Raw genomic sequence first — 16,573 nt, forward strand, 5'->3', positions numbered from 1 at the left:
GGAAACCTCCCATTGATTCTAGATTTTGGGTGATCTTTTAAGGTTAGGGTCCACTGTAAAAAGCGGGATGCGCGAGTGAGGACCTTCCGGGCATGATGCAAGATATACCACGTACCTTGAGGGCCGGAGTTCAACAAGGTAGCGGGATTTGCCTGAATAGCGTCATGAAGAACCTTATCATTACATTCATGCACTAATTCCATGGCTATCTGGAGAGCTTCCAATCACTTGGGCCTCTGGAGCAAAGCGGGTCCTCATCTTCCAATCTATAGTTTACATTGTGGATGATTCTAAGGAAGAAGTCCTCGTATCTACATAATACATTATGTCCTCATTTGTGACATACAAAGCCCAGCTGCAGACAAAATTCATCAATATCATATAGCCACGAGGGTATGTGGGCCATGAATTGGCGTCATGAGACATCATCGTCATTTATAGTACCACATGATCCTGCAGTGGTAGCCAAAAAGCATCATTCGCATAGAGAAACATTGACCATAATTAAGCGCCACGGAACTGGGAACAAAGAAACTCCGTTAGTCATGTCCAAGCCATTGATCAGGGATAAACTTACCATTCGCACAACCAAATACCACAGTGCTCCGATAAACTTGAAGATAGACAATCCCGCAACACTCCAGAGGACGACTGCCATGTAGATCTGAGATCGCTTGTTCGAACCTTCATTGGTCTTCTCATTCTCATCGAAGCGGTCCAAGCCAGCTGCGCTGAGCACGACGGCCCCCAGAGCGAAGTTGCAAAACACCCAGGCCAGCACGACCGCACTTCGAAATCCCTTGTAGTAATCGGCCTGTCGTTCTTCTTCCGAGATGACCTGCACTTCCTTGGGTGGCTTCTCCGCAAACTTGGCCAACTCCGAGTCGTATTGGGCGTTCAGATCGCCATCATCCTGCGGAATGTCGACGTCCACCTTGCCGCCAGGCTTCAGGTTCGCGGAGGGCAGCTTTTCCGCCTTGTCGTCACCCTTGGTACCCCATGTGATATCGTGAGTATTGCAAAACGCGTAGATGTTCAACACGTTGATATACGTCGGAGTGAGCAAGATATATTGGATGAACTGTCCGGGTTAGAGATATCAACTGGAGAATCAGACTAAGGGGACTTACGCTGGTGAACATATGCCAGGGGTCAAAGAAAATAATCGATGCGACAAACCACATGACATACGTTGAGCCCAAGGACACAATGATCGTGAAGAAAGTCGAGTTGGTGAACAGGTCTGTGAAAGTAAAGCCACTCTGTTGCACCTCCGTCTGGATAGATCTCACCGTGACGAAAATGCAGGCAAATGCTAAGTAAATCATAATACCAATCCAAAAATAGACCATGGTCATGTAGAACTTGTTGGATCCGCCCGGGCGATTGCCTAGGGCTAAAACGAAGCACGTTACCAATGTTGCGAGGTAAAGCCACTCGAAAACGACACCAAGCACTCTACCGGTGGTGCCGAGGAGATCTTTCTGACCGAGATATGTCGTAAGAATGTGGAAAACCAAGAAGAAATTACCCTGCAATGAAAGTTAGTGTGAATGTGGCCGGTGGAAGGTAGGATGGTGCTTACAATGCCAAACCAAGCGAACAGCATGTTGATGGTTTGATAGAAAAACTCGATGAGTAACGCGAATTTCCGAATAGCCGAATGGTCGCTTCTCCAGATCTGATAGAAATGGGCGATCGCATACACTGCAGCGAAGAAACTGCCGTTCAGCCACCGACGGCGCTGAAGAATGAACTCCGCCATCCGATCCGGAACATCGGTCTCGCCAGTAGAAGACTTCACGTATTGCAGTAGCCAGCGACATTTACGCTTGGTGACAATTTCGAAACACAGAATGCGATCCTCAGCCAGGTACATATTGGCCGTGAAAATACCGGCATTGGCACCATGCATCTTTTCACCGAGGAAATACCGCTCCAACGGACCTTGGCCGTTCTTATCGTTCTGCAATGCGACATATCGGTACGCAGAAAATGCACCAGGAAGCACACTAATAAACCCAAACGCGGACTCCATCGGTTTGTCAAGGATATTGCTCAGTTTATACTCGAAGTTCTGACCAGCAACCAGGGGGTTGAGCAGTTTCTTTCCATGCGAGAGCATGACTTTGATTTCACCACAAGCCCCTCCACACATCGGCTCCACATCGAATGCCTTCCAGAGACGATAAATGGAGTCCTTGCCGGGCTTCGTTCCAGCATCGAGAAGGACACAAATATTAGGGTCCAGTACCCGGCCAAATGCCTGGAAGAACCAGCGGTGGGAGTTGATCTTCTTCTGGTTCTTTTCCTTCAGACAGAAAATCATCTGGACGGGAACGGCCGAGCGTCCCTTGATTTGGACCTGGGTTCCCTTCAGCTCGAGAGCTATCTGAGTGGTGTACTCGTAGATGTGTGCTGTCACGTCCTTGCCGTTAACTTGCTGCTTCGCAATTCCGTCCTGGTAGACTCCCAAAGCGGCCAACACCGCACGGGTTCGCGGGTTGATTTTCGCACGACCGTCGCTGATGACGCAAACCACGATCTTCTTCCATGCGTCCTTGCCCCATGTCTTGCTCTGCGTCCTGGAACACATATACTCAATGTTTTTGAATACACCAATCAACGTCCGCGCGAAAAGAAAGTCATCTTCGTTATACATCGTTACCACGATGAAGAGTTCGGTATGACGGGGCTTGGCGAACAGTTTCTGGCGCAGAGTGAAGCGCTCTTCAAAGAAGTCGTTGGGGTCACATGTTGCGGCGGAATAACGCATATGTGTGAACTCATCGCGGCCCGGAGGCTCAGCATGAGGAACCTGGCTAAGAAGTTTGGGTGCGATGGGACAATCTAGAACGAGATTACCGTTAAACAATTGCACTTCTTTGACCGTTTTCCACCGTCGGATAGGTGCCGGGCTTGGGGTATGGCCGTCCGCCGGCTCTTCCACCTGGTATTCATCACTGTAGGGATCCGGCCCGAAGGGATTGTCCTGTTGGAGCATGGGGATGCGATCATCACTATACGAGTGCTGGTTCTGGTGTTCAGGGTATTGTCCCAAGTCGTAATCATCTTGTGGCGTCGCTGTAGGTTGGTAAGGTTGAGTATAGTAGGCGTCGTGATGTGCCTCGGGATCCACCGAATATTCATATCCAGGGTAAGCCTGCGGTTGGCGCTGTTCATAGGCTTCGTTATGGCCGTACGAGTTAGGCAATCGTTCTACCGAATACTGTTTACCCAAGTTTGTCAGAATCAATACCATGGTATATGTTAATCCGAGATACTCACCGTTGGCTGCTCGGCCAGCAAATCACTCGACGGCATATGAAGACGCTCCTGTGGCCCATACGAAACATCCGAGAGCTGGTAGGCATTCAAAGGCCGACCCGGTGACGGAGACCGATTGTGCATTTGATGGGGGTTCATCATGGGAGAGTGACTATGGTCGTCCTCCCCATATGATTCTCCTGGACTAGGGCGTCAGTGTACAGGAGTCCAGCGATAGCGAGCGCAGGCGGAAACAAAAAGAGAGTGAAAACAACAAAGGACGAAAAAAGGATGCTGTCAGCTTGCGCGCCGAGGCTATAGACATTCCTCCCCCAATGTTCACAAGTTTCAGAAAGGAAATGAATGCGGAGAACGGGTCTCGGTGCGACAGCCCACAGCAACGCAATCAGAACAGCTTTAACAAGGGAAACCATACGCAATGGGAAATATACTCACCCAGGCGATTGTACGACATGATGGACGATCGTGTTTCGGGTTAACAATCGTTCCAATCGGCGAGGATTCCTCGAGCAGGGGAGTTGCGGAGAGAGATTGCGCCAGGAGCGCGGGTGGAATGCTCTCAATTCACTTTTAATGGTTCCCAGGTCGGTTTCTCGGCGGAAGTTTCACAGGAAAGTGATAGGCGGTTGACGAGATAAAAGGTGGGTACCGTTGATTCGTTGTCAACCGATGTGAGATTGATCGGTGAAACGTGAAGCACGACGAAATAGCGAGGTTAAAGAAGAAGATTGAATGAGAGGCAGCGTTTTCTTTTGACGAGTGCCTGGGAAGCAGCCGCGCCACTTTTTCTTTCCCAAGCAAAAGCAAAAGCGAAGCGCGCGAGGCATAAATGGTCTTGGCGGGGTTTACGTTTGTTGACCAAGGAACCGAGCGATCAGCGGAAGAGATTCGTGGACAAAGATAGCGAACTAATTAGTTAGTTCATGGGGAGGATCTGACTAAAGGACCAAGTTGAATGAGGTACGAATGAGATTTCCCTTTTCAGCCGACGATCGTGAAGTCATGTGGAAACATAACAAAACAAAAAAAACCACAGTGGGGCCCCCAGCCGATTGGGCGGGAGGATTTATGTTACGGTACTTACCATACGGGGTAACCTTTTTCGGATTCTTCTCGATGGTTGTTGTTATTTCTTATATCGATGATTTCCCTCTCGATAAGTGGGAGAATATCTCTTTCTCTACACGTCGGAGAATTATCAATAGAACCTTTTCTCGGATTAAAAAAAAAGGAAGGGTTAAATCTCTTTTGAAACCCAAACCCTGACAACCTTGGAGCCCGTGGATCTGTACGGAGTCCTCTGTACCTTTAGTAGAGTTGCACTGGCCCATTGGGTCGTGTCTCCACTCCCCATCACTGGGCCAACAACATCTCGTCCACAGCCACACTGCCGTGGCGGTTCCTTGGGAGCGTCATTGGAAAAAAAGGTATTATGTTTGTCAGTTCTTTTTATAGGAACTTTTTCCTGGTAGCCTAAAAGAAAGTACATTCTTCAGCCCTGCCAAAGGGTTGGCAAGGCAGGAATATTCCGTTGCCTTCACGTATGCTCTCTAACTATAGACATGCGCTAGTGTATGTATTCTAATCCGACTAACGTCATAGTATCAGCAATGGGCCGACGGGAAGCATCTGCCGGTAGCTTATACTCCCCCCAAGCAACCCCAAGCTTTTGAATCAGATTATCTCTCGATCAAGAGCCAGAGAGAATAAGTACTAAATACATATATTTCTCTAACCAGGATTTTATTGCTCCTATTTTGAAGTCTCAACAACTCATCATATTACGTGAGATGTCACATGACATAAGCTCGCTCTCCCACCGCCTAGACCAAGGGCGAATAACATTGAGTCGTAGTACACTAGACCATCTCTATGGAGTAAGCTAGGCAGAATAGGCCCAATGTAATAGGCGGTAACCTTGTATAGTTGCTTTGCCTCTGGCTGATTTGTTGGGTTGATACTTGTCAACCTCGACTGAGCCCGTAAGCACTATACCTTCATGTTGCTGGACGGCGCGGTTGCATACGCTCCGAGAGGGTGTATGAGACTATCCCTGATCTTCAATATCCTGGTAAATACTGACCAACAGATTCCCAGACGTTGAGATGGTCGACACGGTTCATCTTTTATGTCCCTCCTGCGATTTGGCTCTCGTTTTTTTTAACGTCAATTGGGTAGGGATCGGACACAAGGACAGGGTTCGTGGCATGGAGGGTAATCAGAAGCAGACTGGTCAGCGTAATGTCCATATCACAAAGAAGATACCACTCAGAGCAACTAATAACTGGGAAGTTTAACCTATGCCTAGTAGTAGCACAGGACAGAGAAAATCTCCCTGCTGGGGCCATGTAAGGTGCAGTAATTGCATATGGCCTTCATAGATATAAGCAAAATTAGTCTGATAATAGTTTCAAATAGTACCAGTGCAGCCTTATCAAACTCATCAACAAATGTTGTTTAGGTACATACCTCTCATTACGGATATGCGTCAGGTAGGGAATAAGTGTTTAAAGTAGCCATGACTAACGGCAATGTTTTAGAAGATGATGGAGAAGACATGTGCACTTACCCTGAGGCTCGGTGTTGATGGGCAACTCTGAAGTATCCTACTGCAAAGAGTACAACACACTCATCGAATGCCAGATACAACGTGGCAGACAGGCTCCAAGTTCATGACATCTAGCTACGTAGCCATAATTAGAAGTGGGACTTGATGCTCTAGTCATTGCCATGAACTATTATATTGCCTAGTCGGTTAGATCGTTAGAGCTATAGTAGGTAATGAAGTAGATCACCGTTTACGGTCACACCATGATCTACAAAGAGAGTATGAGTATGAGTACCCTAGGGATTGATATATCCTTGAAAAGCGTACCTACCAATCATGCTGAGCCTCTGCGGCATGATATAGTAGCAGCAGGGCACTCTTTGCTGCCAGGATTCAAGAAACAACGGCTCGAATGCCCACTACCGAAGATGCAGTAGTATTCCTAATGAAGCTAGACTCGCAGCTCGACCATTGCAACTGGAGACTCTTTGCCATTGGAAAGACGAAGGTCCAAGGAACCAACAATTGGCAATAATTCGTTTGGTTATGATGCAACGATTCAGGCACGTTCTCTAGCCTAATATATTTAGCCCCGCTGTTCAAGCGTTCCCACCCCGGGCTCTTTGTAATTAGCGGAGACAGGTTATATGAATTAATTATCAAATAACTCGGTCTTTTGGGTCCCAGGGTTATCAGGGCACGGGTTTAATTAAACTGGTCCCATCGATTCAGAAAATCGACCCCCACGCTCTTTTTCGAGGAACGTGGCAGTGATATCGGCCGTGGATGGCACGGTTTGAAAGAGTATCATCGCCAGATTCTCCACACATGGCAAAACAAAGACAGATACGCCATTAATCCCTTTTCAAGGGTCTCTCGTCGGGAGGCACAGATTGGGAAATAATTTCTAGGCCCATTTCTAAGATTTGTCCCTGCTGGATTGGTGAAATACAAATCCTCGCTACAAAATGCACGGGGTCTTTTGGTCGGTGCTTATACGATGAAAAGCCTTGGTGTGAGTATATACGTCTCGAATTGAATGAGCTGTGATAATGCTACACAAAATCCAGTTAATGCGTACAAGGGCACCTATCGGCCCTGTTTACGGAGTTCTCGTGGCAGAATAGTACCTCGACAGTCCCCCAAGGACTCTAGGAGTTACCTCACTGCCTGAACAGTAGTGCTTGAGTGACATGGCATGAATAGTTTACTTTTTATAGATACTTCGGCTTTTGTTTAACTGGTCTTTCCCGCGTATCGTAACATTACTATTGGATCTTTTAGCCAAACACACCTTTGACAGCCGCAGTGGGCGCCAGTCTTCGTCTCACATTCCCTGTTTTTGAACAGCCCAATGCCAACGTGGCTCCGTGTACAGAGTGCGGTGCCTGTCGATCACTATATAGACTGTTTTTGTCTTTATTTGAGTTTGAGTGCCCGATGAGGACCACTCGAAGTCTTTATTAAGGCATCACGAGTGAAATAGGTTGACTAGTCAGGAACAGACCCCGAATTAAGGTTTGGTGCCCGGCAGTCTGGCCTCAGGAACCGTGTTAGGGCACGGGTTAGCCATTTGTGACCTTCTCAGATTACTTCCACTCCATTCCACCCCAGACTTGATCAAGCCTACGAGAATCATGGATTCATTTCTTCTCTGCACGTTCGGGATCTTTGTGTGAGGTTGTGGTTGATCAATGCGTCCGTGTCTTGGGTTCTACTGTCTAAACGCAGCAATCGGTTGGTCTGTACGGAGTATCCTGAACGGTATCCGTTTCTTTGTCTTGGATATTCGTTCGTTCAGACAATCAAGGTGATGCGACAGTCTGGAACCTTAATATATGGATTTCAGCCGTGATTGTTTTCTAATCCTAACAGCCAATATGAGGTAGCGGGGTGGAATCTCTCATGAAGTAGATCGTGACTTAATCTAAGTAGTACCACTGAACTCTCATTAGGATGAATTGCATATCTAGCATGACACAGAATGGCCCGGGCGTGATATACGGTCATCTTGATGAGTTAGACTGATCAAGTAGTCAAACAAAAGGAAAGTATTACCAAAATAGAATATCCGCGAGTTCAAAGAAACATAGGTCATAATCTCAAGATACACTAAGAGACAAAAACTGAAAGATCTGCGCACATGAGACAGATACATGATGTCCAACAAAAGCACTCTCCCTAGGAGTATCAACTGCAACAAGATGATGGCAAGAATTGCCCGACATGCTCCACATTAACACTGCCCACTGTCCCTTAGGCTAATGTTAGATATGGGGCATCCAGGATAGCCTGAAGACGTTGGGGCTCATCATCAGATATACTACTGAATCCTAGAGACGTGGAGCCTGCAGATCTAATGTTAGCAACAGAAGCTAAACAAGGTAGCATTAAGTTGCCCTTACCAAGGGGAACGGGATCGGGCGAGTCAGGACCATCAAGAAAAATGGTTGCAAGCGTCATGCACGCAGGCGGGACGTTGTCAATTCGAAAGGCTCCCGGTCCAGTAGGGATGAACTCTACAGTAACATCTTTCAATTGGCCGTTGCACAGATCACCTGCTGGTTGGGGAAAGCTTGTAAAGACATCGTATCCGTGCTTCTGGGGTTTAGAGTCGTCCTCTGTGCGGTTGCTGGTATGTCGTTAGTTTCGTGCGTAGACTTCCTCTTGCTACTGATATGCTCACAGGTTTTCAGTTCCTGTCGGATGAGCAAGGCTAAATTGAGGCGCTCCGAGGAGCAGCAGTGCAAGGGCTGAGACAGATGACTTCATTTTGACTTGTGCTGGAGTCTCTTGAGGCAAAGAAAGGAAAACTGCTTCTCGATGATCAACTTTCAGCAGGGCTTGGAATTGATGATAGGCTGAGATGCTGATAAGATAAAATCCAGACCCAGAGGGGTTTATATAGACAAAGTTGGCACCTTCATTAAGCGGTCTGGGTTGACGTTCTAAAGTCTATACATTCTGTTATGACTTTTGTGGCTCAACCCTAGCCTTCTTTGTAATCTAAATGTAGAATGATGGTTTACCTTGTACCTAGCTATCATGGTGATGTCGCATTAATTGACTGCAACCTACGTATCGGCTATCTTGCAGTGGGGCACAATCATAAATGCTTGAACCTATGCTGAGGAAGAATCAAGATGCACTGTGGTCACCTAAGATGGTATCATTGCTGGTGACGTTGAGCACCATAGAAGACAAACGGGCGATGCAACCATCAAAGTTCCGACGGCCTGTCCCTGCATACGCCCCGTTTAAATGGAGTCCGGCACTCCCACTTGTGTTGTTTAGTCTGGCAGACAAAGAACATGGAAAAGGTGAAGGAAATTACTCTATTGCCGTCGATGTCGAGGCTTTCTGATAGGGTTACACTCTCACCGGGCAAGACACGGGGCGCAACTTGTGCGTGATTCAACATTATGCTTATCATATGTGGTGTCATTTTGACCCGAAATTTAGAATGAAAAACATCGCTGCTAATTTCTAGTCCTTGTTGCGAAGACTAAGTCGGGAGCTGTGGGTATAAATAGATATGGCATTTCCCCCTTCCTGCATTGTTTACTTCGTTTCCAATCAACCAACTGTTTGTCACTCTTTTCTCACAGTCATCTCGTTCATTTATTTGCTTTATCAACTTACGTTCGTTAAACGCCATTCAAGTAATGGTCTCCCGACAAATCCTGGGGGTGCTCGCGCTGGCCCTCCTTTGCCTTTTCCAATCATGCGGAGCACTGCCATCTGGATCCGGAGTTTCACTGCTTGCTTCGGGTCCCGAAACTAAACTGGAACCTCGTCAGTTTGGCTTAGGAAAAATTGGCTCTTTTATAGGCAACATTGTTGGAAGATCGAAAGGATCTGGGGGAAGCGTTGGGGGTAGTCATAAGAAGCCAGACAACCATGATGATGACAAAAAGGACGATAAGAAGGATGAAGCGCCAAAGGAACAGAAGAAAGAAGATAAGAAGGAAGAGGCACCAAAGGAAGAGAAGAAAGAAGAGACGCCAAAAGAACAGAAGAAGGAAGACAAGAAGGAAGAGGCGCCAAAAGAACCGAAGAAAGAAGATAAGAAGGAAGAGGCACCAAAGGAAGAGAAGAAAGAAGAGACGCCAAAGGACAGCAAGAAGGAAGAACCGCCAAAGGAAGGCAAGGCAGAAGACAAGAAGGATGAAGCGCCAAAGCAGCAGTCAGGACAGGGGCAACAGCCTAGACAGCAACCAGGAGACCCGACGCAGGGACAACCCCCGGTACAAGGACAGCAGCCAGGGCAGGGACAGCAGCCAGGGCAGGGACAGCAGCTAGGGCAGGGACAGCAGCTAGGGCAGGGACAACAGCCAGGGCAGGGACAACCCCCGGTACAAGGACAGCAGCCAGGGCAGGGACAGCAGACAGCACAAGAACTAGCACAGCAAGTGCCCCAGCAGCAGCAATCACAACAGCAACAAACATCGGCACAGCAAGGGCAAGGGACACCACAGCAAGTATCCCAGCAGCAGCAACCAGCACCGCAACAACAGCCAGGGCAAGGGACAGCACAACAAGTATCCCAGCAACAGCAACAACAGCCGCAATCACCGACACAACAGACATTCGGGCAGCAACAAGATTCAACACTGCCAGCACAACAAGTCCATGTCGATAATACCCCTACCAGACAAGATATCTATGGCTCAGCCCTTCTGGGAGCTGGTATTGGAGCTATTCCTGCGAGTATCAGTGCTGCGACACTTAAACATGAGAATGAACTTAATAGGGAGCAAAATGCTCAAGAAGGAGTTTTGAACAGACAACAGTCTCTCGATCTGGCTGAGAAGCAAATGCAAAGCAATAGTGGTGGCGCCACTAACCCTTCTCCTTCTCCCAGCCCTTCTCCTTCTAGCAACCCTCCTCCTCCTGCCGACCCTGTTCCTCCTGCCAACCCTGTTCCTCCTGCCAACCCTGTTCCTCCTACTAATCTTGTTTCTCCTACTAATCCTGGAAGCACTGGCTACGGCGAAGCTGGCTATGCTGGCTATCCCGGAAATACTGTCAATTCTGGTGCTGCTGGCAATTTTGGGAGCACTGGATATGGAGATGCTGATATAGCAGGCACTATTGGCACTACTGGTACTGCTGGCACCGTTGGCAATGCCGGCTATTCCGGAAATACCGCCAATGCTGGTGCTGCTGGCAATGTTGGAAGCACTGGGTATGGAAGCTCTAATACAGCAGGCACTACTGGTTCCACTAGTTCCACTGGCACCGTTGGCAATGTCGGCTATTCCGGAAATACTGTCAATGCTGGTTATCCTACCAGTACTAATCAGAAGCGAGGATTTCCACAAATTAACAAGGGCGCTCCTCGAGAAATCCAAGAAGCCTATGATTCTTGTAATAAGGACTTCAATGGTCCTTCCTATCTGATCTATTTCTATGAGACCGGCTCTGACTGTAAGTTTCTAATTTTCTCCTGGGGTACCCTCACCTATTTGCTAACAAATTGGGGTTCTAGCTATTCGATTGGATGACGTTCCTCCAACCTGCATGGAGCTCGTAGAAATCCTCTCTGGCCAACCTGAACTGGCTGCAAGCAGCCTAAAGCCAACTGTCATTGGTTCTACAAGTATTGAGTATCGTGGACTCAGCGAGCAAGAAATGGAGAACATCATGAACTCTCTACATGACTCGGAGGCTCCATAACTATGGTGATTGAGTCTCAAGACGACGCAGGAAGGACGAGTGAGGTACATTCTACTTTTATGTGTTTTGATTAATGAGTTTGTAGTACTCAGATTATTTTGATTCGATTTCGAAGGCTTTCCAAGTAAGGGTTATACCTAACAAGGCAGTTCATCGTAATTCTTGAAGGCAAATACAAGGAGTAATTCATGGATTTATATAATGTATCCTACAAACAAGAAATGCTAAGGCCTAAGCAAAGCTAGTACTAGACTCCTGTTTTATAATGATCTCGGTGGGAGCTGCTGCTTGGACTGCGTTCAAGGTTACTAAACTAGCTAGCATTTCCTCGGATGCATTGTGGTGCAATCGGATTGTTTCCAGCCGACAGTCCTGGATAGCTCTGTTCTTTAGATGATACGACCCGTTGCTAACTAGATCATGTTCCCTTCTCTCTGGCCAGGGTTCTTGTGCTATAACCCGCTCATCATCTGCCTGATGTACAGAGTTTACGTCCGGCTCTGAATCGATCCAACATTAGCGCCGTGGGCAAAGATCTAGATCCAAACCACCAACCGGACACGATTAGTTTTATAATAACGGCTTTAGTAGAAGTCATATCTCGGAATCTATCAACGACTACACATAATCCTTCATACCAACAGCAACAGCTCTCAACTCCTCACAAAAGCCCACCTCCCGTAGTTTGTTTTGTATTTTCACAGGTATAGTTCTGGTAGTTTCCTTTCAGAGACCCGGGGAACGGGATAAAACTGATCGCATCCTGGACACGATGTGCTTCTAAAACGGCCTCTGCAACCTCGAGGAATGTTTCAGACCGACCGGTACCCACATCGAAGGTCCCAGAGACGAAGGGATGGTCAAAGAACCACAAGTTCACCTTGACAATGTCGTGCACAGAGATAAAGTCTCGACTTTGCATTCCAGCTGCATAGCCATCATATGCCCCGGAAAGTTTGATTTTCGAGCCTCCTTTGAGTTGTTGATGCATTTGATATGCAATACTCGCCATCGGGCCCTTGTGTTGCTCTCGGGGCCCATAGACATTAAAATAGCGCAATCCAACGACTTGAAGACCTTTATATTCATCCACGTGGCGCGCCACATACTGATCGAAAAGGAGCTTCGAGTAGCCGTAGACATTAAGCGGGACAGGCTTCTGAAGCTGCTGGCCAGCCTTTGGGAAAGCATTCTTTCCGTATACCGTCGCAGACGAAGCATAGATCAGCCGTGACCTATGTTTCTGGCAGTAATGTAGAATTTCCTTCGACATGGTGAAATTAAGGTCGATCATGAATTTGCTATTTTGCTCGATTGTCACAGCACAGGCGCCGTTGTGGAAGATGATATCCGGAGGCGGAGACAGCGAGTCTTGAGTAATCACCGTGCGGAATTCGCCAATGTCTAAATAGTCTGCAATCTCGCAGTCGGCAAGGTTGGTGAATTTAGATCCGTCAGTTAGGTCATCCATGACGATAATATCGGTCCGGTTGTGGTCGTTGAGGGCTTTGACAAATGTTAGAAGCGATAAAGCCCATGCCGCCAGTATTGATAATCATCTTGATTCACTTCGATGGCTTGAATCAGATCAAGGGGGGTTTCTTGGTCGAACAGAACCACGAGGTTCTCACAGTCTAGTCCAGCCAGAGTCTGAACTCGTTGAGCCCCAAGAGCAAGATATCGCCGAGAGTCTTAGCTTTCTGCAAGTACTCGACGTGTCCAGCATGCAGGATGTCAAAGCAACCATTCGTGAAAACAATTTTCGCTGACGGCTAAGACTAGCGCACAGCATGAATTTCGGGCAGCAGTTGCTTGAGAGTTCGATGCTTGTGCGGGATATGCCCTCGGCCTGTCGAATTGGTTGAACGGGCCATCACAAAGTAGTTCATCCACATCAATTGTGCTGATTCCCTTCTTACCAACGGCCATAGTGCCTGCGTGGTTGGACAACTTTGCGGCCTAATGGACACAGGATCTGCAGATGGTGAGATCTCAGGTGAATACGGCAAGCACAGTATCTCCCGCACCACTGACACCAGCTACTATTTCTGCGTGGCCCGGAAAGTGTGTCTTTTGTTGAGACTCCAATTTATACAAATTAGACCGTCCTGTCCACATGTAACAAGAAGCACGGATGCCTGAATCTTGGTCATGAGCTCTCTCGCAGCCACATCGACATCGGACGGAGGGCGCAATAATCGGCCCGTGAAAAGCTGGAGCTCGCTGATATTGGGCGTCAACGGTGTGACACCGCAATAGTGGCCGAGCGGCTGAAGTTTCGTATCTGCAATGACCGTCTTTTCCAGCAATTTTGCATGGCGGATAATCGCCGTTACCAGTGACGGACTAAGGAAGCCCCATTATAGATGTTCTTACTGGGATAGGGTTATGCTCGTCATGTGCGGTGATACCTCCTCATTGCTTTTTTTTTTAACCAACCCGTGCGTAATACGTATTCCATTCTTCAAGACTGAATGGTTCTTACTCGTTCTCCACTCCGTCGTAGTACTACATATAAGGGGCCAAGCGCATAAGTTTATACTCTGTATGTATATTTCTTATGCACGGACCACTCGCTATCGATAAAGAATCTGCGGCAAACCCCGCGGCCATATTTAGTTATCCTTCAAACACCCTCAACCACTACATAGACTGGAACAAATCATTCTGCCTGTGAACACAAACCAAGATGACGGCTACAAAGACGGCACCCCCCGGACATCAAGTCAATGTCCTGTTTGTCTGTCTTGGGAACATCTGTACAGTTCGCCCTATTCCCCTCTCCGCATGGGGAACGAAAAGGAATTGAGACTAATCTCTTGATCACCACAGGCCGGTCTCCCATGGCCGAGGGAGTCTTTCGGAACATGGCTGCCTCCCATCCTCTAATCAACGAGATCGATTCCGCCGGCACAGGCGCTTATCATACCCACGAACCCCCTGATTCTCGCACCATGTCTACTCTCCGCCAACATGGAATCAAGAACTACAACCATGCCGCCAGAAAGGTCACCAAGGACGACTTCCTTAAATTCGACTATCTCATGGCCATGGATAAATACAACTTGCGCGACCTCCTGGATGTGCGCGAATCGGTCATAGCTTCCCTGAGCAAGTCCAAGAAGGGCACCCGTGCGGCGAGTGGAGAGGCAGGGGCTAAGGTTGCGGAAGTGCGGTTGTTTGGGGACTTTGGAGCCGGTGGAGTGTTGCATGAACGTGTTGGGGGTGGTGAGGTGGTGCAGGACCCTTATTATGGTGGTGTCAATGGGTTCGAGGAGGTTTATCAGCAAGTGGTTCGGTTCTCAAAGGGCTTTTTGGATTACCTAGAGCAGAACCAGGGAGAGGCAGATAACTGAACCACTATATGCGAAGGGGGCCATGCGTTTAGTGGTTTCCCCTTGCATCGGAGCGAGGTTGAGAAGAAGTGACTTAGATACCCAGCGCTTGTTGAGACCTTGATCGATTGAAGCGTGAGCCAATGCTTTGCAGGCGTGTTTTGACATCCATATAGTACATGCTAGAGACATATAGAGTGTAGAAAGAAAACAAATAGATACGTCTCCAAAGATCGTCAATGTTCACAAACCGTTAATCAAGAATATAATACATCCACTATGAGTGTGGTATCGTACAAAAGACCTGTAGCTTATGAGCGGTCTACCACCCCGTATGGTACCCCTTACCGCTCCTAAAATTATATCGAAGCTCGCTTGCTGGATCACACCTTCTCACTGATCTTGATGGCCGCCCTACACCCTAATCGGATGACACTGACTAGAGGGTCGTAGGGTCGAGCTTCTTTGGCGTCGTTCTCGACAGCATGATCCAAATGCTCTAATTCTTCGTCGCGGATTCGTCGGAATGTCGCCAGCATATCCTTCAATTCATCGTCCAGTTCTTCCCCTCTACGCTCCGCTTCTGCCTGCCACGACAGTATCTCCCGCACTTGTTCATTGTAGTGGGAGCCAATCTCCGTCTCCACGGCTTCTGTGCAGGCCATGGCAGCCTCACGTCCCATTGCTCCAGTCGACCAGCCGAGAAATGTTGCCGCTACCTCCCATATCGGATACATCGCTGTTGGCCGAACTTGATGTTTCGCAACCATCTGATTGAACGTCGAAAAGTGCCCAGCTTCTTGATCATACATGTGCTTCATCAAAGGACGCAGGTGAGGATGGGAACGCACGACCTGCGGCGTTTGCGCCTTGTAAATTAAAGTAGCTGCAAGCTCTCCCGCCTGGTTGACCCGAAGTGCACTATCCAAGAATTCGCGTTGTTTTTGACTGAGGACATATTTGGGTGTTGACGAAGTTGGAGCTGTGTCAGGCGATGGAGATGCATCATGCGATTTCCCCCAGAAGGGGGTCTTTGCTGTGGATTGGTATCCGCGAGAGCTCTGTCGCAAAGTTGACGGCGCGAGGAAATCGAACACCAACGGTGATGTTGGCCGGCAGGAGTGGGTAAGAGACACCCGCTGGAGTGCTGCGACGGTCTTCATCTCGGTCCGATATGAGATTGGGGAAGAGTGAGTGAGTATTAGGGAAGAGATAAGAAGAGGAGAGGATAAGAAAGTAGGTAGAAATTCACAAAAGACGGACTAAGGACATTCCATCATTCCGAGGTGGTCCAACCCGATCGAACTACTACATTTAATTTATTCCCGCAGACGCGCGCTTAAAGGCCCGAAAAGGGCTTGGCACGAACGGACGTCATGCCGACCCGCGACTCAAGTTAGTCGCTTCTTTTCACTTCCAAGTTCAAAGTCAACTTCTTCTTCAACCCGCCACCCGAACTGCTCACTTTGCCGGTGTTCTTATATCATTGTTCCTCTATAGCCCGTTCTTGAACGGCTCCTCCTTGTACGAGTCATCTATAATTCCTATATACGACCATTTAATACGATTCTCGAATACGCTCCGGCCCGTTAGACCCTCGTTCATTGCGACTATCGCCCAGGGGTCGTCCATTCATTATTCTGTCACCAAAATCCTCCGCCTGAGCCGGCACGTTCCGTCGCTGATAGGCGCTCTTTTCCGACGTACTCAGCCACCTCACTTT

The 16,573-nt window shown here is 48.1% G+C and overlaps 6 protein-coding genes across 6 annotated transcripts; 2 read left to right on the forward strand and 4 right to left on the reverse strand.

The window, feature by feature from the left end:
* Nucleotides 1–339: 339 nt before the first annotated feature.
* chsA (chitin synthase class I) lies at nucleotides 340–3,477 on the reverse strand. The gene is made up of 4 exons (XM_032063573.1): nucleotides 3,289–3,477; nucleotides 1,586–3,229; nucleotides 1,131–1,532; nucleotides 340–1,081 (listed from the first exon to the last, which is right to left on the reverse strand). The coding sequence occupies exons 1-4, from the start codon at nucleotides 3,427–3,429 to the stop codon at nucleotides 476–478; spliced, it is 2,793 nt and encodes a 930-aa protein (XP_031920055.1). The 5' UTR covers nucleotides 3,430–3,477; the 3' UTR covers nucleotides 340–475.
* Nucleotides 3,478–8,092: 4,615 nt separating this feature from the next.
* BDV38DRAFT_277056 (uncharacterized protein) lies at nucleotides 8,093–8,608 on the reverse strand (the record flags this gene model as incomplete). The annotated part of the gene is made up of 3 exons (XM_032058400.1): nucleotides 8,093–8,184; nucleotides 8,242–8,468; nucleotides 8,523–8,608. 3 exons carry the CDS (start codon nucleotides 8,606–8,608, stop codon nucleotides 8,093–8,095), a joined length of 405 nt encoding a protein of 134 aa, XP_031920056.1.
* Nucleotides 8,609–9,501: 893 nt separating this feature from the next.
* On the forward strand, nucleotides 9,502–11,515 carry BDV38DRAFT_277057 (uncharacterized protein; the record flags this gene model as incomplete). The annotated part of the gene is made up of 2 exons (XM_032058401.1): nucleotides 9,502–11,266; nucleotides 11,328–11,515. 2 exons carry the CDS (start codon nucleotides 9,502–9,504, stop codon nucleotides 11,513–11,515), a joined length of 1,953 nt encoding a protein of 650 aa, XP_031920057.1.
* A 661-nt stretch (nucleotides 11,516–12,176) lies between these two features.
* BDV38DRAFT_289786 (ADP-glyceromanno-heptose 6-epimerase) lies at nucleotides 12,177–14,101 on the reverse strand (the record flags this gene model as incomplete). The annotated part of the gene is made up of 2 exons (XM_032061333.1): nucleotides 13,303–14,101; nucleotides 12,177–13,021 (listed from the first exon to the last, which is right to left on the reverse strand). The coding sequence occupies exons 1-2, from the start codon at nucleotides 13,442–13,444 to the stop codon at nucleotides 12,177–12,179; spliced, it is 987 nt and encodes a 328-aa protein (XP_031920058.1). The 5' UTR covers nucleotides 13,445–14,101.
* Nucleotides 14,102–14,110: 9 nt separating this feature from the next.
* On the forward strand, nucleotides 14,111–15,052 carry ltpA (tyrosine protein phosphatase LTP1). Its single transcript, XM_032063581.1, has 2 exons — nucleotides 14,111–14,274; nucleotides 14,348–15,052. Exons 1-2 carry the CDS (start codon nucleotides 14,205–14,207, stop codon nucleotides 14,869–14,871), a joined length of 594 nt encoding a protein of 197 aa, XP_031920059.1. The 5' UTR covers nucleotides 14,111–14,204; the 3' UTR covers nucleotides 14,872–15,052.
* On the reverse strand, nucleotides 15,053–16,118 carry BDV38DRAFT_5804 (demethoxyubiquinone hydroxylase family protein). Its single transcript, XM_032063582.1, has one exon. It carries the CDS (start codon nucleotides 16,011–16,013, stop codon nucleotides 15,234–15,236), a length of 780 nt encoding a protein of 259 aa, XP_031920060.1. The 5' UTR covers nucleotides 16,014–16,118; the 3' UTR covers nucleotides 15,053–15,233.
* Between the last annotated feature and the right edge of the window lie 455 nt (nucleotides 16,119–16,573).

Source organism: Aspergillus pseudotamarii (genome assembly GCF_009193445.1).
Source record: "Aspergillus pseudotamarii strain CBS 117625 unplaced genomic scaffold BDV38scaffold_1, whole genome shotgun sequence".
Taxonomy (NCBI): Eukaryota; Fungi; Ascomycota; class Eurotiomycetes; order Eurotiales; family Aspergillaceae; genus Aspergillus; species Aspergillus pseudotamarii.